General features: G+C 46.1%; 2 protein-coding genes across 8 annotated transcripts in view; both read right to left on the reverse strand.

Moving 5' to 3' along the window:
- Positions 1–2,938, reverse strand: part of Glis1 (GLIS family zinc finger 1) — a 188,454-nt gene extending 185,516 nt beyond the window's left edge. For all 3 annotated transcript variants that reach the window (XM_050136333.1, XM_050136332.1, XM_050136334.1), the window contains exons 1-2: positions 2,838–2,938; positions 1,658–1,958 (exon numbers count right to left, since the gene is read on the reverse strand). In XM_050136333.1, coding sequence (XP_049992290.1) covers positions 1,658–1,916 — 259 coding nt within the window. In that variant the 5' untranslated portion in view covers positions 1,917–1,958; positions 2,838–2,938. The remainder of the gene's footprint in view (positions 1–1,657; positions 1,959–2,837) is intronic.
- A 1,910-nt stretch (positions 2,939–4,848) lies between these two features.
- Ndc1 (NDC1 transmembrane nucleoporin) overlaps positions 4,849–27,848 on the reverse strand; it is a 64,359-nt gene continuing 41,359 nt past the window's right edge. For 2 of the 5 annotated variants that reach the window (XM_050136223.1, XM_050136222.1), the window contains exons 18-19: positions 27,273–27,433; positions 4,849–6,706 (exon numbers count right to left, since the gene is read on the reverse strand). In XM_050136223.1, the coding sequence (XP_049992180.1) occupies positions 6,622–6,706; positions 27,273–27,433 (246 nt within the window). In that variant the 3' untranslated portion in view covers positions 4,849–6,621. Of the gene's footprint in view, positions 6,707–21,564; positions 23,951–27,272; positions 27,434–27,848 lie in introns of those variants that run through there. The other 3 variants (XM_050136219.1, XM_050136218.1, XM_050136221.1) reach the window with 3 other exon arrangements.

Below are 27,848 nucleotides of genomic sequence, written 5' to 3' on the forward strand. Positions count from 1 at the left end.
GGGAGGAAGCTGCTCTTCTCTCAGACTGCCTGGCCTGACTCTGAAGAACCTGCAGAGATTTTCCTCTTTCTAACCGGAGTTATGCCAGAGCGCCAGTTCCCAGAGCTGCAGATGCTACCCCACCTGTGGGCCTCGGTGTTCTCACCTTTCAACTGGGTGTCATCTACTCTACCCTGACAGCCCCACAGCTGTGAAGGAAAACAATTTAGAAGTCACTGAGATATTGTAACCAGAAACACCAGGTTAAGAAAGGGACTGTTTCTCCCATCGTTTTTACCTTCCCTGTCCTCTCCAAATGCAGCCCTAACTTTAAGACCTTTTGTGTAGGGGCAAGGCATTGTGGGTAAAGGGAAGGATGGAGGCAATATGCAAAGCATCACGTGAAATGCTTCCAGTCAACAATGAAACACAGGTTGTGTGAGCTACAGCAATCAGCAGGGCTGTGCAGGACTTGATTTGCAGATGACGGGCACCAGTGTAAGAAAGGACCTTTAATGGAACCCGGCAAGCCAGAAAGTTCTCTGCAGCAAGCATCACACACACACACACACACACACACACACACACACACACACACACACACCACACACACCCATTTTTCTGTTAAGAGTCCTCAAATATGCATCCTAGCAAAAATATTCTGTAAGCATTTTCCCATATCCATCCTCCTTTTAAAAATGATTTCTCTTTGGAGAAGAGACTGAAGACAAGAAGGGCCTCTCTCCTACAAAGTCAAAAAGAACCCTCTGCATGCTTCTTCCTTCCAGCTGGGATCGGGAAGCAAGCTGGCCTAAGCTGATGCTAAGAGGGTCCTAACACTAAAAAACACTGGCTTTGACTTCCTTGCAAACCACCTGGGAAGAGAATCAAGAGGTCCTGGGCTTGACATAATCAAACCCCAAAGCTGCTGGTTCAGCTGACGGGAAATCACAGCGCAGAATGGCGCATCCCTTAACAGTCTCTCTAATGTCTGGTTAATTATCTGTTAACACGAAACCTATACGTAACAGGCCAGTAATAATTAACTATGATTGGGTGAATATGTCCAGGCGAATACCAGCACCTGTCCCTGAATTTGCCCATAGCGGGTTCTGGGCTTGCCTTGTTTGGCTTCATCAAGCACAGAAAAGCCATTTCTGAGTCAACACTTGGCCCAGACTGGATTACAGACTCAGAAAAACGTCTGTCAGGAGTCACGAAATCATAATAAATTTCTAACTTGACGGATGGGGAAACTGAGGTTCCTACGGTACTGAAGTCCTCTGTTTTCTTTCTTTCTTTTTAAGAGCGATTGGGACAGTTGAAAGCATGCCTTCAGCTGTTTGGAAACAGTTTCTAGACACAAAAATTGATACACTAACGTACAATAAATTTTTGGCGTTTCACGTGACATACAGAAGCAAAATTATGTAATATTAGCTTTCTATATACACATTTCCTCCCAAAACGCGCCTATCTGGTTTAAATTGGAAGCTTCCAGGCATCAGCTCAGACTGACAGGCAAGTCCCAATCAACTGCAGAAATACTGAGAACTCTTAAGAAAAAGTTCCACGAAGTTCTCCAGGCAATCCTTAAAGCGTCAGTGGCAGCAGCGCAGGCACGCAGCCCGAACGGACCCCTGCATGCCCACGGTCAGCAGATTGCGGTTGGACTCACCCTTGCCGCCGCCGGCGGCCTTGGACATGCCATAGTCTGGAGGGCTCCGGGGTCGGAGAAGGTCGTGGACGCGTGGTGGTGGCACGGGCAGCCGAGGCAGTAGGTCTCGAGGGTTCCCATCCCCGCAGCTGCCGCCACTCACGGCAATCCTGAAGGCCATGTGCGCTCCCAGGCCAGCGGGCCCGCGGCCCGGGCCGGGCACACCAGGGGCCTCCTTTGGCCTCTTGTCCGAAAGTGCCTCGGCCACCTCGCAATGCATGGCGCCGGGGCGGGGCGCACAGCTGGGGGTCGCGCCAGGCTCCTGTGGAGGTGAGAAAGCACCGGGCTTTAGAATGCGGGAAGCTGAGTTCTCCGTCCCGGGATCACAGTTTGGGCAGTCATGTTCTACTTAGTCCTGATCTCTAAAATTTGTCAGTGTCACCACACCAACCCCACCCCTGAGCCACCTGACCCCGCGCACTGTGGTCGTCACCCTCTCGCTGCCATCGCCCTGGCTCCGCACATTCCGGAGAAGCCCCTGCGCCCTACCACCCTAATCTGCTTCCACCCAGGGTCAGCCCTCTTCGGACGAACGGCAAAACCAAGGCCTGGGGTGGGATGGGAGCGCCTGTCCGGAGTTCCCTGAAGGGACAGGAAGAAGGGCAGCAGCTGGGACTCCCTGAGCAGGGTTCGGGAAGAGCCGGAGTGGGTTCAGATGGGTCCCTGGCTGCGCACCTCCAGGTGCTCTAGGGCAGGCTGAGCAGAGCCCGCGCACTGCACACGCACGACCGCGGGGTGCAAAAGCAGATCTCCTGCGAGCACCGCCACTCGCCAGAGGCCAGCTGCAAATGAGCGCGCACGCCCACTGTGCGAGCCCACAAAGCACACCCCATAGACACACATCCCTAAAACCCGGCGCGCGGGAGCACGCACAACCAGTGTCGCCCACGCACGCGGGCTCCCACGTACACTCGCGCAGGATCGACACGCACTCCGAGACCAGCCATGCCACACACTCCCATTCACCGGCTCACACTCCGCAGCGCGGAGTCTCACGCCGGAGCCACGGCATCATCTCCAGCATCATTCCCGCGAGAGCGAGGCCTCGGGGGGCCCCCAAACTCGCCTCGCCCCGCGCCACCCCAGAGCTCGCGAATTTGGACGCCGCTGGGTCCCGAGCGCGAGTCGCGTCCCTTCTCACCTCGCCGCGGGCGCAGCGGCTCGCGGGGCGCACAGCACGGCGCGCCTCCTCTGGCGCCGCAGCCCCCGCAACCGCCGCCACCGCCACGGCCGCCGCGTCCAACGGGGCGACACCCCGGGGGCGGGGCGGCCCGCCGCTGCCCACAACCGCTCGGGCCGCGACTCTCGGGGGCTGCCGGACCAGGCCAATGGCGGAGCGAGGGCGTGCCGCTCGCCTGGGGGCCTGGGCGGGGCGGCGTGCGCCCGGGCTGAGGTTTTGACAGCGGTCGAAGCCCGGCACGCTTGCTGCCGGGACTCTGCTGGACCCTGCGGCGCCGAGAGGAACAGGGCAGGGACCCGAAAGCAGAGCCAGGACAACCCGGCTTCGACCCCTCCTAGGCGGGGTACTGCTTCTCCCTGGTAAATGGGAATGACAGTACCAGCTAAAACGGAGGTAACAGTTGCAAAAGTGCTTGACAAGTTATTTTGTTTTGTTTTTGAAGACTCTAACCAGCTCACTCGAAGAAGTCGCACAGATTTCACGGCAAGTCAATAGGAAAGCTGGGATCCGAACCCAGGCCTCAAACCACATTCTCACGATTTTACTTCTTGATGTTTTGTAGAAAGAAACGGAGTGGGGGGGGTGGATCTCAAAGTTCCTCTACCCCTGCCGTTCCTTGCTTCATCCTCTCTCCCTCATCAGGGTCTCAAGGGACCCTGCTCAATGTGTAGGAAGAGCTCTTATGAGGCTCCATAGTTATTGGACGCAGTAGCTCAGCTCTCATCTCTAAGCCTTGCAAAATGGGGAGTTCATTCAGGTCTCACCTATCTTCTGGGGCTTACTGAGGATCCAAGGAAGCCTCAAAATGTTTCTGCATACAGTCAACACATCCCTCTATGTACTGATGACAACCACCAGTCCATACGGTCTTACTTATGAGAATGGTCTCTGGCCTTAGTCTTAAACTGGAAAACGTGTGAAGCTCCTGCAACAGTCCGGGTTTAGACTGGGATTCTACACAGGAAGATAACCCAAGCAGTATTTCCGGAATCTTGGTAAAACAAGATTTTCCAGCCACAAAATTTTGTTAACGTTTAATTTCTGATTCTTTATGTAAAGACTTCCAAACAGCATGGGCAATGGGAAGTGCCGCGATGTTTTACTTAAACCCACCCCCACACTCATGGCCAGCAGCAACAGGGTGGGGTGTGGCAGAGCAGGCTTCCCGACTCCCACACCAATGTCTTTTACCACTTACATTACCAAGGGCAGGTGTCAGCCGACTGTGCAGGTAATGCGCAGGCCCAGAGATGCACAGGCACCTCAGAGGTCTTGCCTCTTTCTGGGAATTTGTGGCTTGGAAGACAGGATGGAAGAAGAGTAGAAAGGAAGAATAGCTCACCGGCTGGACACCCAGTACTCGAGCCACCCCCACTTGTGAAGCGTGGGTCGTGGCTCTGACCAACAGGCACGTGGCTTTAGATAAATAGTCCTACTTACTTTATCCCTCAAGAAGCAAGAAAGGAAGTTCTGGCTTCGCCTATTCTGCCCTACCGTGAGGCCAGGAGGTGAGCTCTCTGCTCCCTCACACACACCACCCCACTACACACACGTACCCCCAACACACCCATACCCCAACACACACACACATACCCCAACACACACACATACCCCAACACACACATACCCCCAACACACACACATACACTACACACACACACATACCCCAACACACACACATACCCCCAACACACACCCATACCCCAACACACACATACACTACACACACATACCTCAACACACACACACATACCCCAACACACACATACACTACACACACATACCCCAACACACACACACACATACCCCAACACACACACATACCCCAACACACACACACACATACCCCAACACACACACATACCCCAACACACACACATACCCCAACACACACACACATACCCCAACACACACACACATACCCCAACACACACACATACCCCAACACACACACATACCCCAACACACACACATACCCCAACACACACACACATACCCCAACACACACACATACCCCCAACACACACACACACACACGTGCACGCCTGCACACACACACACACACACACACACAGCACTGTACATTCAGTTCAGACTGAAAACATTTGCCAGATGAGTCACTTAGCCAACTGAACGAGCAGGCGAAAGCTCTCCGAATTTCCCAACACAGCAACAGCTCGTTTACTTACTCTTCTGCACCCCCACCTTTGGCTGGCTCCCCTCCTCCCCATCCTTGCTGTATTTCTTCCTCCTCTTCTCAGTGCTCCATTCTCCTCCCCTAATACTCTGTCTTCCACAGTGCTTTCCCATCCGTCTGAGATGCAGATCTGGCCATGGAGCTTTCCTGGTTTAAACTTCACCAACAGCTCCCAATAGTCTTAAAAATAAAATTAAGGCTTTTTAAAATTGATTTATTCATTGTATGTGCCTGAGCGTTTTGCCTGCAGCATGTATCTGTGTACCACATGCATGCCTGGTACCCCAGGTCAAAACAAGGGTCTCAAATCTCCTAGAATTGGAGTTGAAAATAGTTGTGAGCCATCATGTGGGTACTGGGAACGGAACCCAAGTCCTTTGCAAGAACAGCCAGTGCTCTTAACCACCGAGCTACCCTTCCAACCCCAAAATCAAGACTTTAAAAAAATTAGTGTGTGCATGCCTCTGTGTATGTGCGTGTGCGCACACAGGTGCACATGTTCTATGGCATATGTACAGAGGTCAGAGGGCAACTCTTGGGAGTCCCTCCTTTTCTGCCACCTTGTGGGACTGAACTCAGGACAGATGTCAGCCTGGCATGCAAGTATCCACTAAGTCATCTCCATACCCATAAAAATCATATTTAAAACATGTGGAGGTCAGAGGACAACCTGTGGGATTCAGCGCTCTCTCCACCATGTGGAAGTCATCAGGCTTCGCAGCTGGCACCTTTACCCACTGAGCCAGCGCCATGGTCTTTAATCAGAGCGCTATTTAACCCTTAGTCGTACCTAAGTAGGGTAGTTTTCATCTAGAACCCAGAGCTTACAGGGATGCCTTTATAGCTGGGGCTTGTTTCCTACGCTAACACGGTTCCCTCCTATCCACATTACACACTTCCACCCACAAGTCATGTAGTGCCCAGTTCAACTGCCCTTTCCCAAGTCCTTCGGCGAGGACTTCTCCACGCACGCACTCAGAGCTCTTTCCTTGAATCTGTCTCACACTTATGCACTGTTGTTGGTGGTGGTTTTTTTTTTTCACTGTTTTAGCTGTTTGTTTAACGATCTTAGAGTCCTGCAGAGGCAGAGGAATCTTTAGCCTGTATATCCCCAAGACTAGAATCCCATGCCCAAAGTCAGCATAGAGCAGCTGGATTGTTAAAGATGGACCACTATTTCACCTGTGCCCGCACGGCTAGGTAAGCATCCTCCAGGGCAAGCTTACATTCAGGAAACAGACGGGGCAAAAGCAGACAGTTCTATGTGTAAAGTCTCCCATGCCCCTGGAGCTCCAGGAAGGAGAGGCGAGGGATGCTCTGCTGCTGACTCTGCCTCTGCTGCCTGCACCTGCTGTGTGCCCGGTGTGTGATTTCATGCAGTCCTGCAGGCCTCTGAGATAAGAGGCCATCATAAAGGGAATAAAAGCTCAAGGTTAAGAAATTTATCAAAGGTCTCATAGTTCAGTGTCTGGCTTTGTGAACAGCTGATTTTCAGGCCACGCCATAACCATTCATTGAAGAAAAAAATACTCTCTTCAACAAATGCTGTTAGGACAACAGGATGGCTACATGCAGAGGAGGGAACCGCTCTCTCACACCGTTGACAAGCAGGAACTTAGGATGGACCAGAAACCTATGTGAAAACCAGAAAACACAGGGATAAGTCTTTACCTGGAATCGACAGTGCACTCTTTATGGGACTCTTAAAAACATGAACAACCAAAGAAAACCTAGATAAACTTGATGTCATCTAAATTTAAAACATTTCTACATCAGAAGAGAGTGAAAAGATGGCATAGCCGGGTGCTGCTGTGTAAGAGAACCGCTCAAGTTCCAGAGTTCAAGGCCAACCTGGGCAAAAGAGTGAAAGTGTGCGAAAAAAGAAAAAGAAGAAAAAGGGAGGAAGGAAGGAAGGAAGGAAGGAAGGAAGGAAGGAAGGAAGGAAGGAAGGTAGGTCAGAAGTTTATAGAGGTAGGTGTGTTGACACAGGCCGTTAATCCCAATCCATGGAAGGCTAAGGCAAAAAGACCAGGAATTTGAGGCAAACCTGAGCTACATTTTAAGACCCTATTTCAAAAGCCGGGCAGTAGTGGTGCACGCCTTTAATCCCAGCACTCAGGAGGTCAAATAAACATCTCCTGCAAAGAAAAAAATCGAAGCCCAATTCAATCCAATTTTTATAAATGACAAAGTCTGGACCTGATGCAAAGACAAGAATACAGAGTAAGTTCAAGGCCATCATGTGTGGCTTCGTGAGACCCTTTTTCACAATAAAAAGTAAAAGAGGTTTGGTTGGGAATGTAGTCCAATTGTAGAGGGCTTGCCTAGCACACAAAGCCACGGGCTCAGTCTTGGGACCGAAAAGGGGGGCAAGCAAAGGATCTGAATTAACATCTCATCAAGAAGACTGACAAACATGTTAAAAGATACCCAACGTTATTGGCCATTAGGAAAATGCAAAACCACAATGGAACATCACTGTAAATCTGATAAAATGGCGCAAAGGGGAGATGGGGGAGGAGGGAAGGTGTGGAGATGTGGGAACCCTCATCCATTGCTGGTGGGAGTGTAAAATGATCCAGCCACAATGGAGAGCAGCTTGGCAGTCCTTCAAAGACTTAACAGAATTATCATGTGATCCAGTCACTCCAATTCTAGATGTAAACCCCGAAGAACTAAAAACATAAACAAATACACGTACAAGTGTGTGAATTGCAGCTCATTTCACAGCAGCCAAAAGGTAGGAGCCACCTAGATGCTCATTAACGGGTGTTCTGATAAACCGTTACAAACACACAGTGGAGTGCAATGTCCTTTCCACACGGAAGACACATGGAGCTATTCCACACTGTGAATGAGCCTCAGAAACACACAGTGCAAGAAGCTAGGCATAAAGGGTCCTAAATTATGTAGTTCCACTTACATCAAATAATCAGTAGGTATTTTATGGAGACAAAAATCAGAAAGGTGATTGTTGGGGGTGAGGAGATGGGGTCAGGGGGAGTCTGTTTACTGGGCATGGGGTTCTTTTAGGTCCTGAAAATAAAATCTGGAACTAGATAGAGGTGGCATTTTACAACACCAGGAATATATTAAATGCCACTAAACTGCCCACTTTTAAATCGTTACTTTTATGTTATGTGAATGTCACTGCATTAAACCAATTTTTCTAAAGTTAAGAAGAACAAAGTGTGCCCGAGTCCAAAGCCAGGGCTCCCATCACTACACTGTGGGCATTTGCTGGGAATGGCCCAGAGCAAGGTTTCTACAATGGCTGTGATGCCATCCAGATGGGGCCGTGTGCAAGCCCATCTCTGGCTCCTGGATGCTGCTACTGCCGAATAAAGATGGCAATACCTGACCCAACGGGGCTGCTAGGGACTTCACACAAAGGCAGAAAGTAAGACAAGCCAGGAGATGAGAGATGGTTAATATTAATAAAGTACCCACCCACCATTCTAATATTCATCTAACAAAAATGCTGTGTGCATGTGTGCCTGGAGCGCCCAAACTTCCAGTGAAGCTGGTCTCTGCCCAGAGAGAAGTGCCTGGATTACACACACTTGGGCTGCTCTCATGAGTTCTGGGTATTTGAACTGAGGTCATCAGGCTTGCATAGCATAGCTTTGCTCATGGAACCATCTCCCCAACACCAAAGATACTCTAAAAATAAAATGCAGGAAAAGGGGGGGTCACTCAGTGGGTAAAGTGTTTGCTGTATAAGTATGAGGGCAAGAGTTTGGGCCCCCAGCATACATTTAAAAGGCTGGACATGGCAGCATGAGCCTGTGATCTCAATGTTAGGGAGGCTGGGGCAGGAGAATACCAAGGGCAGGGAGGGGGGTATTTGCTAGGCGGCTACTCTAGCCAATCAATGAGTTCTAGCTTCAGTGAGCTACCTTGTCTCAAAAGATAAAAGTGGAGAGCAACAGAGGAAGACATTGATATTGACCTCTGACATGCACACGCAAGCACGTGCACGCGCACACGGAACAGCTCTTTATAAATCACTGTTGCGAACAGCTAAGGATGTTTAAGATACGCATGCACACATGATCAAAGACTGAGAACTACCTTAGGACTAGAAGGGAATTTCCTGATCAAACACCCCAACAACATACAACAAAAATCACCGAACCTACAGCCAACATCACGCATGTACACTGCACTTAGTGTAAAGACTACTTTCCCCTAAGATCGGGAACAGGCAAGGATGTTGAACCTCAGCGTTCCTCTCCAGCAGCACCCCGGAAGTCCTAGCAGAATCTTAGGAAAGTAAGATGCCTCCTCAGGCTGAGAGTTAAAGTGGGAAAAGTGCTTGCCACGCTTGTGTAAGGACATGAGTTCTGACCCCCAAACCCACAGAAGCTGGGCACGACGCACATCTGTAAGTCCCATGCCACGAGGAGAGACAGGAGGAAGCCAGAGGCTTGACACCCAGGAGTCTAGCTAGTTAGTATGCTCCAGGTTTCATAAGAGACCCTGTCTCCAAGGATAAGATGAAGAGGGACAGAGGAAGACGGCAGCGTTGACAGCCTTTGCTGCACATCTCTCATGACCATGTCCAGAGGATGGCAGTGTGACGGTTGACACAAACATTCAGCTAGTCATACAGATGGATGTATAGTCACGGTGAGACCTGCGGGAGAAACGGTCCCTGCTGAGAAGATGTGAGTTGGAGAGGGAAACCCCGTCTGAAGGCGAGGGCTAAACTGGAACCTCTGAAGAGAAGTGGCTACGGGCCGTGGAGTCTTCCAGCTAGCGGCTCGGGGCGGCGGTGGCGGAGCAGTGTGAATGGCATGGCAGGAGGGCAGCAGGACACCAGATGACACTGGGGGAGGGAGCAGGCCAGGTCCTAGAGGCAAAGAGACTGGAGGCTGGAGACAGACACCATCAGATCTGTTCTGAAAATAGTAGCCCAGCTGTCGTGTGGGAAATGGCGAGAGAAGGCGGCAAGAGTGGGTGTGGGAAGAGTAGGCAGAAGGCCAAAGAGAGGTGCTGAGGCGCCTGGACGGGACACCAGGAGTGGTGGGGATGGGAGGTGGTCCGGAGAGCAGCAGTGTGGCAGACGCAAGCCTGACACACTGAAACCACGGGCGAGAGGAGAAGAGAGGTTGGGGACCTGGGAAAACAGAAGTTTGGAATAGTCCCTGGGTGGCCTGAGGCATTCTCCAGCCCTAATAGTGGTTTCCAGAAGCAAAGGGGATGTCACGGCCAACAGGCTCCGAAGGCAGATCCCTTCCTCACGCTCGTTACACGCTATTGCCTTTCTATAGCAATTTTAATTGGTTTTCAGCGAGTCACTGTGTTCACAGGGGACACAGAGTAAGACAATACAGAATGCACATCAAATGCTGCTAACGGAGGCAATAGGTTTTGACAGCTTGAAAAACGATGAGGGGCAATCAAAGCTGCCCATAAAGGAGAGGGGGGGCATGGAATCGCAGCACTGCCCCCACGGCAGGTACCGTCCCACAGCCAACTGCAGACGACCATAGACCTTCCGTTCAGATAGCAGTGCAACGCACAAAGGGAGCTCCAAACACTTAGAGCTGGAGATGGGTAGGTTCAGGGCTCAGCCCTAGGTCACCTTGAGCCTGAAATACTACGATCTTTCCATCATGCCTGTGTCCAGCTGAAGTAGGCCCTCCTAGTCCTCCTGACTGGCTGCTCCACCCCCATCCCTCCAGTACTCCTAATGACTTATCCGCACAGTTTGCTTTCTTATCCCAGCAGCAAGCCAAAGGCACACAGCCTCCATCGTTACCCCTTTCTGGGACTCTGCCTTCATCAGCCATCCAAAAACACTTGTTTTTTGCCAGGTTACAAACCTGTGTGTGGTTTTGCTGTGCTGCTGATGCTAAACCAAAGCCCCCTCGAAGGCGGCGGGGGTGGTGGTAGGGCGGCATAGCAAGGCTGCTACATAGCAGATAGGCTCATGATGTCAAAAAGTAGGTCGGTGAGGCTGCAGCGGTGCCTCTGCGAGGAAGCAGAAAGGCCTACAGCTCGCATCCACTCATTTTCCTCTTACTCAACAGAGCACATGGCACTGTTATTCACACGCCTTTTCCAGGCACACCTTAGTCCTCTGCACACACACAAAGCATTCTCCAAATGAAGATGAAACTGTATGCATCAGTAAGTCTGAGTACAATTATAAAATCTATTTTAAAAAAATCAGCTTTAAGGCATTTGAAAAACGTTTTTCTTTCTTTTTTTTCCTAACAGGCTCTTGCTATGCGGTCCAAAGTGGCCTTAAACTCATGAGTTCAGTTGGCCCTGATGTCATGGCCTTCCCATAACTGCGACTACAGGCACATGCCACCATGCTGGCTTGATTGACATCTTCTTGCACAAGCCCGTTCTCCAACACATCTTATCTCTTTTATAAACTCTGTGTTTGCCATCTGTATGCAAAGCCCAAGGACTCAAATGTTGTTACAGTTGAAAGTGAGCTTCCAAACTGTTCAGTCCAATTCTTGACTTTGGTGGAATTGCAGTTCAAGGTCATGCAGCTAGCTGTGGCCAGAGGCGGAGACTAAAACTCACTTCCAAGACTTAATTCTAGGAAGGATGACTGGCAACCCATCTGGCTGTCCACTGTTCCTTGAGGACAAGAAAGCCACGGCTTTATTAAAGAACAGCCTGCAACCTCTAAAAGACATTTTCCAGACTCTGGTTATGAGATATGGCCACGTAGCTTCACTCTGGCCAATGAGATAAGAGTGTGGACTTTCAGGTCTCCTTAAAAATGAGGGAAGAGCCATTCTCCCTTCCATTTCTCTTCTTGTTGCCTAGAAGGAGCCTGAATCCCTGACAGCCTTGGGGGATCACCATGTCAGCACCTTAGCCAGAACCCCTGACAGCATGGGGGATCACTGTAACAGCACCAATAGCCTGCCTGCATTTTCTTTTAATGAAAAAAAAAAAATGAAATGTCCATCCCTTAGGCCACCATTTTGTTGTTGCTGTTGCTTTTGGAATATGCAGGCAAAGTTAACTAAGCCGCTTTGCTCCCAGCCCTACCCCCAGCAAATCTGTCCCTTAACCTGGCAAAAGGCAATTCCACTCAATCAGCAGCTCCAGGAAAAAGCCTCCGAGTCAGTACTAACGACTCCATTTCCCTGACACCCACAGCCGTTAACCATTCCACCAGCAATCCTTGTCACCCAACCCCAGACGACAACTGTCTGCTTCTCTCCCTGAGAACTGGGATGTGGGAGGCTGAGCCAGGAGGATCACCAGCAAGTTCAAGGCCAGATTAGGTGAGCTCTAAGCCAGTCTGGGCTCCGGAGTAAGACCTTGTCTCAAAAACCAAAAGAATAAAAAATCTAAAAGACTGCCAATGGTGGTGGTGCACGCTTTTAATCCCGGGACTCTGGGAGTTCGAGGCCAGCCTGGTCCAGAGTGAGTTCCAGGAGAGACAGGGCTACACAGAGAAACCCTGTCTCAAAGAAGGAAAGAAAATAATAAAAGACAATATAATTTTTTACTCTAAGAATAACTTTAATGGCTAACAGCAACACAAAAATACCTGCAGACTAACAGCCAGCAGTGCACCAGACCAGTATGGGAGACTTCGAAATCGAAAGACCTTTTTTAGCAGCCACCAAAACACAAGCTAGCCAAGCGGTAGTGTTCCGCACCTTTAATCCCAGAGGCGGGAGGATCTTTGTGAGTTCGAGACCAGCCTGATCTACATACAGAACAAGTTCTAGGACAACCAAGGCTACACAGAAAAACCCTGTCTCAAAAAAGCAAAGCAAAACAAACAAAAAACAAAAGCAAACAAAGAAAGAAAGCCCACGAAGTTTTTTTTACTGTTCTCAGAAGAGGGGTCAAGCTGCCCACTTGCCACTCAGTGGTGACCCAGCTATCCTCACAGGTCTCTCTAGCTTCAAGGAACGCCCTGGTGGTTACCTTTGCATGAATACATAAAGCCTGCTATGGAGAATTGGTCTTTCCATTTCATTGACAAATAATGGATTTCAAGTAGGATGCTTGAGTAACAAATCCTTAAAGCTTCGATAACTCCTTAGTAAACTTTAGCCACTAGACAGGTCTCAAGGTCGGGACATTTTAGGAGTAAACATATGGCTCCTGTTAATTTTCCTAGAGGAGGAAGACTTGAGCCACCACAGCTCTCGGTTTCAAGGACACCACGAAGCAAGGTTCGGCTTTTTATTGTTTTGTTTTGTTGTTTGTTTTTCAAGACAGGGTTTCTCTGTAGCTTTGGCGTCTGCCCTGGAACTAGACCAGGATGGCCTCGAACTCACAGAGATCCACCTGCCTCTGCCTCCTGAATGCTGGGATTAAAGGCAGTGTGCCACCACCACCCAGCTCAAGGCTTAGCTTCTTAAGGAGAAAGTACACTAGATTTTTGTAAGAAAAGAAAATACAAAATCAAGCTACTTCCACGGTTTTGCTTCAAGGCTGCATAATTCTCGGGCCAGAGATAGGTGGAGGCCTGCAGGACATGGAGGCCTGCAGGATGTGGAGGCCTGCAGGATGGCTCCGGAAGTTAACAGTGCTTGTCATAAAAGTCTGACAACCTGAGTTCAAGCCTCAGAACCCACGGTTCACGGAGAAAAGTTGTCTTCTGATCACCACACATGAACCACATGTACAAGCCTGAATATATATTCACATACATACACCTCACACAAATACGCTATATACCATACACACACCATACACAACACACGCACAAGAATTATATACATATGATAACAATAAACAAAATAAATTAAGAATGCATACATCTCAACCAGTCCTGGTGGTGCAGGTTGAGACAGGATAATTGCAAGTTTAAGACTAGCCTGAATCAGTAATCACGGCCAGCCTTGGCAATTTAATGAGACGATCTCAAAAAGTGAGCTGGGGACATGGCTCATCCAGGCAAGGGTGTGCCTTTCAAGCCTGAGGACCAGGGTTCCAGTCCCAAATCCATGTAAAAATGCAATGTGTGTGACATGTGCCTATCCTTGTGCTGGGGAGGCGGAGACAAGAGGATCCGCAGAGCTCAGCCAGTCTAGCACAATTGGTGAGTTCCAGGCCAAAGAGATCTCCTGTCTCAAAGGAGATGGACAGTACTCCCTGAGGGTACCTACTGCTGTCCTCTGGCCTTCACACAAACATGTCCCACCGCCATTCACACACACACACTAAAATAAATACAAAGCAAAAAAATAGAGCTGGGAATATAGTCAGTGTTAGAGTGCTTACCTGGTATACACAAAGTCCTGTAATCACCGGGGTTTGTTTTAATATTTTTTTTGTTTTGTTTTAAAGGGCTGGAGTAATGGCTCAATAGTTAAAAAAAAACTTACTGCTCTTCAAAAGGACCTGAGTTCAATTCCCAGCATCTACACTGGGCAGTTCACAAACACTGGTAACTCCAACTCCAGCTCGGACATTCTCTTCCAGCTTCACTAAGCACCTGCACATATTGTGGCATGCGTACATGTGTGCTCACACCCCTAAATAAAAATAAATATTTTTAAAGTGGAAAAAGAATATACGTACCTTATACATGCTGTGTGATTGTTGTTTGGCTCCACTAAAATATTCTTTTGGTAAAATAGTTTCCATAAATCCACCCAACAAATCATTTCACTTCCCCTCCCCACCGTCTTCCTCAAAGTCACTCAAGAAACCTGAAAGGCAGATGGGCTACATACATAAAGATAATATTTGTAGCAAGCGGAGCACCGGCCCTCAGCATGTAGTAGGTGCTTGATAAATGGTAGCTATTATCCCTGTGTAAGCAGTTGCCTAGAGAAGCCTTCTCAAGCTACCTCCACTTTTCAACACAATATATATGAACAACTCACTTTGTAAAGTACTTAGAAATCGGGGGTGGGGGGGATGAATTTAAAAACTTCTCTCCTGCAAACAAAAGAGGCATGAGAACTATGGAAAATTTCCCTCTAACGTCTCTGAAATAGTGACCTCTGCTGGCCAGAGAAAACATGAGCCTTCTGATCACCTCTTCCATGACTGAGCAAGGGATGAGTCTACCAAGACCCCCTCCCTGTCGCTGCAACAAACACCAGGTGTTGCATTACAAGGGACAGAAATCTTCATAAGGGTTACCACGATGTAATTGGGGTGTTAACAAAATTAAAGGCCAGCCTTTCCATTTGCTCATCCACCCAGAAGAATCTTTTTTTTTTCTTTCAAGCTCCATGGTCTCCTATTTTTAAAATAACATAATTGCATGCAAATGTTATAGCAGAAAAACAACACAAGGGGCATTAAAAATCAATCTTCCATGTAAGCCTCAGATTTTCCAGCATGAAGATCCAAACGCAGAGTGGTGACAAATGTGTAGAAAACAGAGCGAAAAAGTCAGAACGCATCATTAGGAACGCTACAACAAAAGGAAGGAAAAATCCCTGGGAGCCCATGTCTGACTCAGCTGGAGTGAACAGCTCACTACAAAGGCTTTAAAAAGCCCCGCAATCCTCTTCACAGAGGGCCCAGAAACCCAGCTAGGAAGCAGTCAGGACCCTTTCCTCCAGGCTGTCTGTTGGCTGGGAAGTTTACATCTAGAGTACACGCCCATCTCCTGAGGTGTGAGGTCCAACAGGAGTGGTAAATTGGCATCACAGGGCTGTGCTTTAGGTTGGCAGTCACTGTAGCATCATCGCCACCACCATCCTCATTTTAGTGTCCGGCTTGCTAAAAATGGAGACTTTGTATCATGATTCAGCCTTCTGCCTTCCCATAAACAAACTGCCTGCCCCTTGCACCAGTCAGCCTCACTCAGCTCATTCTCATCCTGTGTTCAGGTTCATAAACACCAGGTCTGAGACCCTGGGTTAATAACATCCCTAACACGGTGACGAGACTGAGTCTGAACAAAGATCAACCACGTGCAAGGTACTGTAGTAGGCACTAGGGACATGAATGAGCCACGGTCCCTGAACCCAAGGAACTCCCGAGACCAGCCTGATGACCAGAGAGTGCAATGCTCGGGCACTGGAAGCGACGGCAGACTGCAGGGAGCACACTGCCTCTAGCTTTTTGAAGTCATACTTAACACATTCATGTCCAGCCTTTCTTTTCTAATATATTATTTTCTAATAATATTTAAAGAAATCTCACAAGTTTCAACATAATCACTCATTGAAAAATAGTTCTTCTAATATATACCAAATTTTCTTCTTGGGCTGTGGGTGATTTAAAAGCAAAGCTTTTAAATTTCAAAATATATTGGATACTCTATCATTTGGATCTACCTTGGTGCCCTTACTGAGGCATCTATGATTTATTGAGACAGGGTCTCCTATGTAGCTCTGGATGTCCTGAAACTAAGTAGATAGAACAGGCTAGCTTCCAACAGTTCTGCCCTGCTTCTGCTTCCCAAGTGCTGGGATTAAAAGTGTGTGCTACCATGCCAGGTTGAGACATTTTTTTTTTCTTTCATTTTTTACTTTCCCAAGAGAGGGTTTCTCTGTGCAGCCCAGCTGCCCTGAAACTCGATCTGTAGATCAGGCTGGCCTCAACTTCAGAGAACCACCTGCCTCTGCCTCCCGAGTACTGAAATTAAAGGCATACTTTTAATTTTAAATCCTCAGAAACTGGTTGAGTCTTGCTTTTTGAACCAACATCTGGCCGGATTTGCGAATATGCTACATGAATGTCTTTCAGAGTAGCGGTTCTTCGGGAGGCAGGTGCAGTGCTGCGTGTGGATCGTTAGGTCGTTTTCCACAACCTTGATGCCTAAAGTAATGTCCCATCTAGAACTGGAAAAGATAAAATGCCTTGTTCTAATGAATGAACATTAGAACATTGTTCTAATGCCTTTCCTTGTAGTTTTGTTAGGCTTCATGTATTTTTTTCCTTGAGGCACTATGTATGTCAAAGTATACAAACGTTACATTCTCAATTCAATGAGGTAAACACCCAGGTGATTCAAGTGAAGACACACATTCCAGAAGCTCCGTTTGTCTCATTCCTTTCCACGTCAGTACACAACCTCCTCCCCCTAGCACCGTCCTGACTTCTGTTACCATTAACTTTTACCTTTTCTTGAAACGCATATGAAAGCAATCATGGCATGTGTCCCCTTGTCTAAGTGGTTCTTTTACACTGCCGCAGTTTGCTCTTGGGATGACTATTGGCACTGCGAGATTAGTTCACCGGTGGTGCTTACCTGTAAGCCCAGAATGGCAATTTCTAAGTCAGCCTCAACTACAAAGAGAAATTGTGGTTTTAAAAAACAAGAAACGGCCAGGCAGTGGTGGCACACACCTTGAAACCCAGCACTTGTGGGCTGGAGATACAGTTCAGAGGTTAAGAGCACTGGCTGCTCTTCCAGAGGTTCTGAGTTCAATTCCCAGCAACCACATGGTGGCTCACAACCATCTGTTATGAGATCTGGCGCCCTCTTTGGGCATGTGGGCATACATGGAGGCAGAATGTTGTATACATAATAAATAAATAAATCTTAAAAAAAATAATAATTAAAAAAAAAAACAGCACTCGGGAGGCAGAGGCAGATGGATCTTTGTGAGTTTAAGGCCAGCCTGGTCTACAGAGTGAGTTCCAGAATAGCCAGGGATACATAGGGAAACCCTGTCTCAAAAAATCGAAGAAGAAAAAAAAAAAAGAACCGAGAAAAGCTGTACACACCTGTACTTCAGCATTCCAGAGGCAGAGGCATTCCAGAGGCAGAGGCAGAGGGAATTTGAGTTGCAAACTCAAGGTCAGTCTTCTTGACGTGGCAAGTTCCAGGCCAGCCAAGGCTACATACCCAAATCCTGCAATTCTGACTAGTGGGGAAATTCTGCCAGAAGCATCTTGAAGACTTACATGGTTTTGGAGCGTACAACGCTTTGATTTCCTTGGGCTTTTACCAGTAGGTGGAACTGAAAGGTCCTGTTGAGTGTTAGGAGAGATTTTGTCCATTTTTTCACTCCTTTCAACCATTTTGTGAGTTTTACTTTCTCCACATCGGTCCTTCTCTGATAAATATGGAAAGGTATCTCATGAGTTTCATTTTTTATCTCCCTAGCCAGTACTGAACACCTATCTTCCTTGAGCAATTTAGATAAATTGGTTTTGCTAATGTTTTTTGTACTTTGAGGCTGTTACCAGGTGTACTGAGGTCTTTGTGAAAAACTGAATTTTTTTGAAGCACTTCTCTTAATTTATAGCAAGATTTTATTTTATTTTTTTTTGCCTTAAGGTATACTTTGTCAAGATATGTAATACTTGGCTTTATAAATGTTGTCATCTTTATCTTTTCCTAGCCTTTTATTTCCAACATATCCAGCCTTATACTTTTACATGTGTCTCTCATTAATAGCAAAAAGATTTTTAAATTGTTTAAGGATGGTTCTTGGTTTTGGTTTGGTTTTTTGACAGGGTTTCTCTGTGTAGTCCTGGGACTCTCTCTGCAGACCAAACGGGCCTCAAACTCTTGAGATCTGCCTGCCTCTGTTTCCCGAGTGGCGGAGACTAAACACACCACTGTGCCTGGCTTTAAGATCTTCATTCATGCATTCTTTTCTATTCTTTGAGTGGTTATCCCTACACTACAATGCACCTCTTCTAACTATCGAAGCCTGCCACGCTGGTCATGGTAGCACAGCTTGGCGATCACGGCAGTTGCATGCGAGCCGCTGGAGCTCCACAGCACACAGCGCAGAGTCGACCTCACCAACAGCCTACCGCTGGTCTTTCCCGACACTGTAAAGACCTGAGAGCGTTTCCACTCCCGAGTGCCGACTCACCTGTCTTTCTGAGTCTATACTAATCCTCTACATATTAGAAGCCCGCAAGACATTGTTTTCTAAATCAGTGCTCATGTTTCTCTGCTTCTCTTTTCCTCACCATCCTTCCATTTTTCTGAAGGTGAAAAAAGCTACTTCCTAAGAAAGCTTCTCATGTAAGAATTTCTCATGTTTTGTCTGAAATGTCTTTATTTACCCCCACCAAATTTGAAGACAAATGCTGGATATGGGACCGGTTGGTAGAGCACTTGCCTAACACACACGAAGCCTTAGGTTCAATCCTAGCACGACATAAACCCACCATGGTTTCAGGTGCCTGCGGTGGAGGCAAGCAGACAAGCTGGAGGCCAGCCTGAGCTACTTGTCTCAAAACAAACAAACAAAAACTGAATATAAAATACTAGGTTAATAAACTCCTTTCAGGATAATTTTCTATTCCAGAATTTTTATGGTTTTTTTAAATCTTGTTTGTATAAACAAAAATGAATTGCATGAATTCTGTGTATATACATGGTTTCCAGTTCTCTACTGAATTGTAATTCCACCGAGGAATCTTAATTACTTTGGTATGTCTGACAGCTCTATTGGGAAACCCTCTGCATCTATATGGATCGCCTGTTGCTTTTGTTGGTTCTCACTAAAGTTGCCATCTTCCTGTGTCTGGTTACTTTGAACTGGTGCTTGTGGGAAATCAGTGGCAGGGAGCTGCTCTCCTCCAGAGGACAGTGACAGTTTCTGCTAGAACCTGGAGGTACTGGGAGAGATCATTTTAATTCAATTTAACTAGAGGTCTTGTTGCCCTTTTGAAAAAGGACAAAGTCCTTTTGAAGGCCTTGAGTCCCAAATCTTGTCTCCTATCCTGGGGACCCACCTCTACCCTCCACCTTGCTCTCATCAGTAAAGATAGACTGTTCAGAAGCCATGCTAGCAAGGCATGGCCTGGCCTCAAGCATAACTGGACACTTGATCCACTTGGACCAATTTCTTTCCATCAGGAATTCAGCTGATATTCAGAAACAGCTGGTCAGTTTCCATTACATGGAAACTCAGGAGCTAGAGGGCAGCTGAAGCAGGAGTAGAAAGTCAGTCGGAGGGAAAGAAAAGAAAGCAGAGAACCACATGGAGATACTGAGTGTTCGAGTTCTTCAGGGGGCCTAGATGCAACCTATTCTTTGGCTCATTGACGTTTTCTGTGCCTTGTCCAGCCTATGATGATTTGGGGTGGAAACTGTCTGGTAACTAAGAGCAATGAGACTGTGAGAAAGGAACCAGTGGATTCAGAGACAAAAGAATAAATCAGGAGCCAACATAACTTCAAAAAGCCACCAAGGTAAAGATTTGTGACCGAGAAGCCACCTCCCAATTGTTTCTCAGTGATACCCCGTAGGATTTCCCAAACCACGCTACCAGCAGGATCACTTCTGAGGAAAGGTCAACAGTATCCAGGAAAAGCTGTGGGTGCAAGCCAGATGGAACACGAGCACCCACTGACAAGCAGCGGCTGCACAGCTGCTCAAACCCAGCAGAGTGGGCTAGCACCAGGACACCTAAGGTCACTCCATGTTTAAAGATGAAAAGCTCCAGGAAGAGAGGCTGACAATCCAAATGAACTCTCCCTGCGTTTCAGGACTGCAGGTGAAAGTATACTGACGGCGGCGATGGAAACCAGGGAAGGAGTAGAGCATCTCGTGTCCAAGGGGAGGCAAATCTGTGCTCAGCTTGATGTAATACCAATTAGGCCCAAAAAAAGAATGCCCAAACATTTGGTGTGTGGCAGAGAGGTGAGGGATCATACTGACATACACAGACTATGTGGGAAGTCAAAGCTCATTCTAAAGAGCTTGCTGCTCATTCAGAGGACCTGAGTTCAACTCCCAGCCACCTGTAGCACCAGCTCCAGGGGGGCCAGTGCCCTCTTCTGGCCTCCACAGGTATCTGTGTACACATGGCATATACTCACACAGACACACACACAAATAAATTTTAAAAGAAAAAAGAAAAATTTGCAAAAAGCCAAAGTCAGGTAAAGGGAACAAGGATCAGTTCCTAACGGTTGTAAGAGTCTCATAACTGCTGGGCACGGTGGCACATTCCTGTAGCCTCAGCTTACTTTTAAATGAGGGCAGAGGCCAGGCATGAAACACACCTGTACAGAACCTGGCACTGAGGAGGCTGAAGCAGGTGAATTACCATGGCTTGAGGCCGGCCCTGGCCACACAGAAGGCTCTGTCTACAAACTAATTAATTAGGCTAAAAGTCATAAAAATTAGAATGGTAATGAACAACTTGCTAAGCCTAGTTGGATTGGTAACTGATGAATATGTAAAGCGATTTGATTTAAAAGATGATTGAGAGTTGGAAGAGCAAGACACCTACCGCCCAGCTCCCTAGAGGTGAAGGTCAAACTAATTAAGTAAAGCCTACAGAAGGAACTGTTAGCTGGGGAATCCCGTCTGTTTAGAAACATTATTCTGGCAAGAGAAGAAACCTCTGTTAAGAGACAGCTTTCAGCACCTGCACTCTTTGTTTAGTTCTGTAAGAAAGCCAAGACAAAAAAAGGAGAGAGCGCGTGCAGAATGCAGGCTCTTTGAAAGAACTAGTAAATGCAGATCACCCAACCGACCAGCTGGTTAAGGGCAAAAGCTGGTTACTCAAAAAGTTAAATCCTGTGCAGGTTTTATACCAACAACTCCGAGGCTAACCTGCAATGGCTAAGGAAACACACAGAGATTCAGACTCCAATGAGCTGTCTCAGTTAAGAATTGTCATTTTATTCTTCAACCAATTCAGTATCAATGACATACAAAAGGATATAAAGAGATTATCATAAATAGTAACAGGAAGACACACAAACACTCATGAAGAAATCCAGCACAGGATCCCAGCGTGCCTTCTCCATGTCTACTCTCCAGTATAAGGTTTATTCTACAAGCTTCCCACGACTCGGCAAAAGCAGCTTTGTGGTTCTCAAAGTCCCATTAGAGTCGCCAACATAGGTGCTGATAAAATCATGTTTGTACTCACAGCCAGAGGAAGGTTTTCAAAGACTGATTTTTCAGGCCATCACATCAGTAGACTTGTCATCAGGAAGCAACTTCACCAAAGGAAATGATTCTCTCCTCTCGGCCTCCCTCAGGTCCTCCTTTGTGCAGGAAGAATACCCTCGCCCACCACAGAGAATGGAGAAGGAGGCTGACCCCTGCCACCTTCCAGGTGCAATGCAGATCTGAAGGGAGGGGCAGTGTTGTGGTCTCTATCTCATACACAGCAAGCACATCCAGAAATATTCATACTGCTATCAAATACACTTTCACCCAGAAGACGTGGAAATGGGAAGAACCTAAACCAAACCAGACATTTTGTAGAAGTAAGTCAAAGTTTAAAGGAATCGCTCTCTTCTGTGAGTTACATGCCACGGTTCTTTATGGAAACAGAAGATTAAGGGCTTGTCTCCTGAAATGCTGCCGTCAGAGGCAGTCAGGGAATATAAGAAGCTTATGGCTTTAATTCACAGAACACAACAGTTCTCCATTATCTAGCCATGCTTCTCTAGTCATCTCTAAGAAACTAACACACTGGAAATCCAACTTTCACACTGAAAAAAGCATCAAGCCAACTTCATACACAAGGTCGAAGGATACTTAAAAAAAAACCAAAACCTGACAATTGGGGAATTGTTCCATAAGGAGACTTTTAAGCCTAGCAGGGTTCATTTATAATTTGCCGTGTGCTGTTTGAAGGGGTGACAGGTTTTGGAGTTAAAATGCACTACCATAAAGACATAATATGTCGGTAACAAAGGCTAGGCACATACATCACATTTCAGATTCATACACAATACAGTGCTGACTTTAAAGGAAATCTTTTGGGGACACTAGAGGGAAAAGATAAGAGGAAAGGATCTGATTTATGAAGGAGGATTTAGTCCAAAGCTAGTCCAGTGAATATCTACCAGCAGGACCTCCAATGTTTTATCTCCAAAGAAATGATCTAATAAGTCATAAAATGAGCACATGCACATTTGGGACATACACGCTCCTGAGTATAGTGTGCCTCGGACACACTGGCTTCACAGTTACTTGAGGACTGTGAGTTTCTGGCTTTAAAGATTGTCCTATTATATTTTAATTAGCCAGTTAACACGGCTGCGGCTGCTCCCCGTGTGAAGACAGACTAGACTCACAGCATAATTTGATCTGGTGAAGACAAACAGTAGGGGAATGAGAAGTTTCCAAGGTCTTCTTACAAATCCTTTTCCCTCATTTGAAAACCTCTGCCAATCGTCTAACGGTGTTTCAAAAAAGAAAGCAAAACTGGCTGGAAAATGCCCATATTCTCATCGTTTACTAGCATAAAACAAATGAATTCATAGATGTTGCTCAATTATTTCTCAAAAACCAAATGTGAATGTTTAATCGTGTAACTTAAGAACTCGATTTTTCCACATTCCTTTATATAGAGTTAGCATCTGTAAATTGAGACTCTTTTTGGACAATCATGCAAATTTAATTTGTCCCTGGAAACAAAAACACAACCTAACAGATTAACAAAATATGTCCTGTAGACAATATTTTTACTGTGAATTTTTCTCCACTGTTACCATTTTTATCCTTTAGTAAACAAACTAATCTTAAGTTTACGTATTTTGAGTTTACAAAGAGCTAAACTCTTAAAGCGATTAGGAAAGACTGTATCAAGTCACCCTACTTTTAACTTCTGAGCTGGCTCCACTCTTTTCAAAAGTTAATTCTTAAAAAAAAGTGAGTAATTATTATCAAGTTATATGAGCGAGAGACAGCTTGGCTGCCATAGATGCTCCTGTAAAACTGAATAAAGATTTTATTATACCACACACACAAAAAGCATTTGGTACAGAAAAGGCAGTTTTCGGTTATTCTGCTAAGAATTTCTTTCCATGATTTCTCCCATTAAAGTATAGTTTTCAAAGCAAGCACCACGACAAAGGAAGCATCTAATTAGTCCATTTTCTTCTGATCCAAGAATGCTGAACATTTACTGTCCCATCTGTAGTTGTATCAGCAGGGTAATGAACACAGTTTATATTACTTAACTATTCTTTGAACTCCAAGAACTGTTGAAGTCTTTTCTGATGTTCTGCAGATGCTTGCACAGCACTAAATGAAACATAAATGCAAAGCATAAGCTTTATTTTACATTAAGCATATTAAGTGAACCACAGAGCACAGAGTCAATATTTTTCAAAACAATTAAAAATGAATAGAAATCTTCACTTATTTAGTACTTCTGAAAAGGCTGGATGAAAACGTTTTTCAATCTAATGAAGGCAAGGGCTTGCATTGGGCAATGGCATGTTTCTACCGTCCGAAAGACCAGAGCAAATTCAGACTGACAAGTGCAGGCATCGCTCTAACCTGCTCTACTATGGAACCTGCTGTGCAGAGTTCCAGGCCCTGCAGTAGATTTTCTGGATTTTATTATTTTATTCAAACCAGATTCAAACATTATCTTTGAATTGTGGAGTATTTGAATTGCCTTTAATATAAAATCCTTTAAACTAAAATGTTTGGTTAAAACACAATAGATTCCATTAATCGTTTTCAAAGGTAACAGCTTGGTGGCTTGGATTTATTTCTCCCTTTGAACATACACTATGTTATGGATGGGGACTCAGTTCTCCCTCACAAAAGCATGTTATCTTGGCAGAATGCAGGCAAATACACCCTACAACTAGTACACAACTTCTTTGTAAACTTTTGAACAAAAATTGAATATAACAAAAATGTTGATTTTTCTAGTTTTTTCTTGTTGTTTTGAAACAGTTTCTCTGTGTAACAGCTGTCCTGGAACTTGCACTCAGGCTGGCCCCAAACTCAGAGATCCGCCTGCTTCTCCCTCATGAATTAAAGGTGTGTACTGCCACGACCCGTGGTTTTCTAGCTTTTTTTTTGGGGGGGGGGGGGTTGAGACAGAGTGATAGGGTTTCTCTGTAGCTTTGGGACCTGTTCTGGTACTAGCTCTTGTTGACCAGGCTGTCCTTGAACTCACAGAGATCCGCCTGCCTCTGCCTCCTGAGTGCTGGGATTAAAGGAGTGTGCCCATCACCACAACCACCCAGCTTCTAGTTTTTCATTAAGATTCCAGACACCTGAAGATCACCCTTTTCAGTACCAAAGAAGTCCTGTTTTAATGCCTTTGCTACAGATTATTCTACAATGCTTCCTGATCCCCAGAGAAACTCCAATGGAGCCACTTCACTGTGAAAAATGCCACCTAGGGAGGTACTCATGAGGTGGCTGTCACTAACTAACCAACATCTTGCCCCTTAACTCTCCCTCCATTAGAAGGTAGAGAGTTGTTCTAAGCTCTGCCACTCAAGTACATTTTGATGCTATAAGCTGGAAGTGAACCAAATTTGCCTAATTATGAGACAATGGAGCTGGCTACAGTGGCTCACATCTGTGACCCCTGCAATCAGGAAGCAGAAACAGGCAGAGCTCTGAGTTGGAGGCTGGCCTGGCCTACATAGCAAGCTCCAGGACAGACAGGGCTACATAGAGAGACCCTATCTCAAAAACCCAGCTTCCCTCATCTGTATCTGGTTCTCAGGGCAGAGCTCTGGGTGAACTCACACAGGTAATTACACAGGCATAACACATATTGATGCTGGGCTTTACATAGATAAATGATCCCATTTTTTTCCTCTATCAACAAAAAAAAAAAAAAAAAAGCAAAGTCGGAGCCTAATACAGGTTCATCTACAGGGACCACATGACTCTCTCTAGTTAAGAGTGCAGACACTGCAGCTAGAACCAGAGTTAGCAAGATCTAGTCTGAATGCTGGCTCTATAACTGGGTACCTGGATGACCCAACCTTGGCTAACCTGCTTCAGGAACTTCCACACAATGACAGACAGCAATCCTGTAACCAGACATAAACCCACGTTTTCGCAACTCCAGAGCTAAGACTCTTTCTATTGTTCGGCTCTGTCCTGACTTTGCTCATCGGTGTCAGTGACATAAAATATAGCTTTCCTCCGAGGAAAGAGAAAAACAGAACTTCATCCTCAGAACTTTCAATCAGCCACCTACCTACCTTTCTTAGCTAATAAACCCTTATCTCCACTCCTGTGTCCACTTTGGCTGTCAGTAGACACACACACACACACACACACACCTACTCATCTTCTATCACCAGTGAGGACAATGGGAGCACATCCTATATGCCAGCTCACATCCTAGAGGCAGACTAGTGCAAATAGAAAGAGGGCAGATTTTGGGGGGAGGTGAGAAAGGGTTTCCCTGTGTAGTCCTGACTGTCCTGGAACTCACTGTAGACCATGCTGATCTTGAACTAAGAGATCCGCCTGCCTCTGCCTCTCAAATGTGGAATTAAAGGTGTGCACCACCACCACCTGGCCTGAGAAGACAGAATCTTGGAGCAATTATGATCGCCTTTCAGATTCACGTTCTGGTATAAATGTGCTATCTGACAAGACGTAACTGTTCCGTGCCTCCGCTAACACACCCATGTAATTAGGATAACCCCTGTCCCTCACAAAACTGTTTAGAAAAGAAACAAAAAGCTACAATCCATGCCATCATATTGGACAGCAAAGGTATGGAAGTTACTATATAATTTTTGTTTGCTTTTAAACAAATAAACGTCTCAATGATACAGGGTCATTTACAGTTCTTTTCTATTCTTACACAGAACCAACGTGTGCCAGGAATATTTGCTACTGCTACTGCCTTGTGCCGTGGAAGCAAAAGAAAACCAAAGCAGGCGGTATACAGTATTCTGTTACTGACTGCATACAGAAAGGCGAGACAACCTCTCATGCCCTCTAGAACTAATTACAATAAACACGGCTTAGTTGGGAAACCAGTATCCTTCATCCTGTCCAGCTAGAGCATTTCATGAGAGCGAAGCAGTAAACATCAATGAAAACTAACTATAAACAGGCCTGGCATTTGTGGTTTCTCTCTGGTTCAGTTTCTGAAGGTGTTGTGATCTGCCGGTGTTTTTCCAGCATGATTCACAAAGCGCCACAGCCTCATTTACGGAATATTTTGCTCACCCAAATACCCAAGTCTTAGTTTCTTGACCAAAATGTAAAAAGAGAATTATTTTTAATATGCTTTCTGGAAAGGCACTCAGTATTTTTTTTCTCCTTTAAGTATCTTTTGGTAACTTAAATGTATCAAATATATCATTCATATATTTGATTTGATTCATATATATATATATATATATATATATTTGTTGCTTTTACAACTTTCTATCATTTGAAAGACATTCCCAAAGATAATCATAAACAAAAATTTTAAACACAAATACCAAGTCTATATGTAAGCTCTACTCTCAGAGAACCATCAAAGACCTATAAGGAAACTTTCAATCCTCAAGCCTTCTTGTAGCCAGCTCTCAGAACTCCTGAGATAAGCCATCAGTGTGGATCAGATGGGTAAACTTACTTCAGATGGTCACCAAACGTTGTGGCTATGCGGTAGATAGCAGTTTTCAGTGAGGCCCTGAAGGCAAATCTTAATGTTTTGTAGGAGGAGTCCACAAGGCTTCCTGAAATTCGGGGTGGTTTACTAGAAGCATGAGGCAGCTTGAAGTACTTGTCGACAGCCTAGACCAGGAAGAAAGAAAACACAGTTCGGATCACTGTGAAAGCCAGGGTAGGCGAGCCTTGAGATGTCGCAGTGGGTAAAGGCACTTGCTATAAAGCTGCATGACCTAGGCTAACTGGAGATCACTCCCCAGGACCCACACAGGAGAGAAATGACTCCTACAAGTTGCCCTCTGACTTCCTCATGCCCTGTTCACACATATAAATGTAATAAATAAATGAATGAGTAGATAAAAATTTAAAAAGGTAAGTCAGTCTAACAAAATTTTTATTATAGATAATATACACATCTACAAAGTCATGTATGTTCTTCAGTGAATCAGTCACAACACTTTGAAAACAGCTGTCCAGGACATCTCAGGTTTCCAGGGCCCAGCGAAGTCACAAGACCCCATACTCTACTTATCACTGGTGA

This window comes from Alexandromys fortis, unplaced genomic scaffold (assembly GCF_014885135.2).
Source record: "Alexandromys fortis isolate MF-2015 unplaced genomic scaffold, M_Fortis_MF-2015_v1.1 scaffold_13, whole genome shotgun sequence".
In the NCBI taxonomy this organism is placed as follows: Eukaryota; Metazoa; Chordata; class Mammalia; order Rodentia; family Cricetidae; genus Alexandromys; species Alexandromys fortis.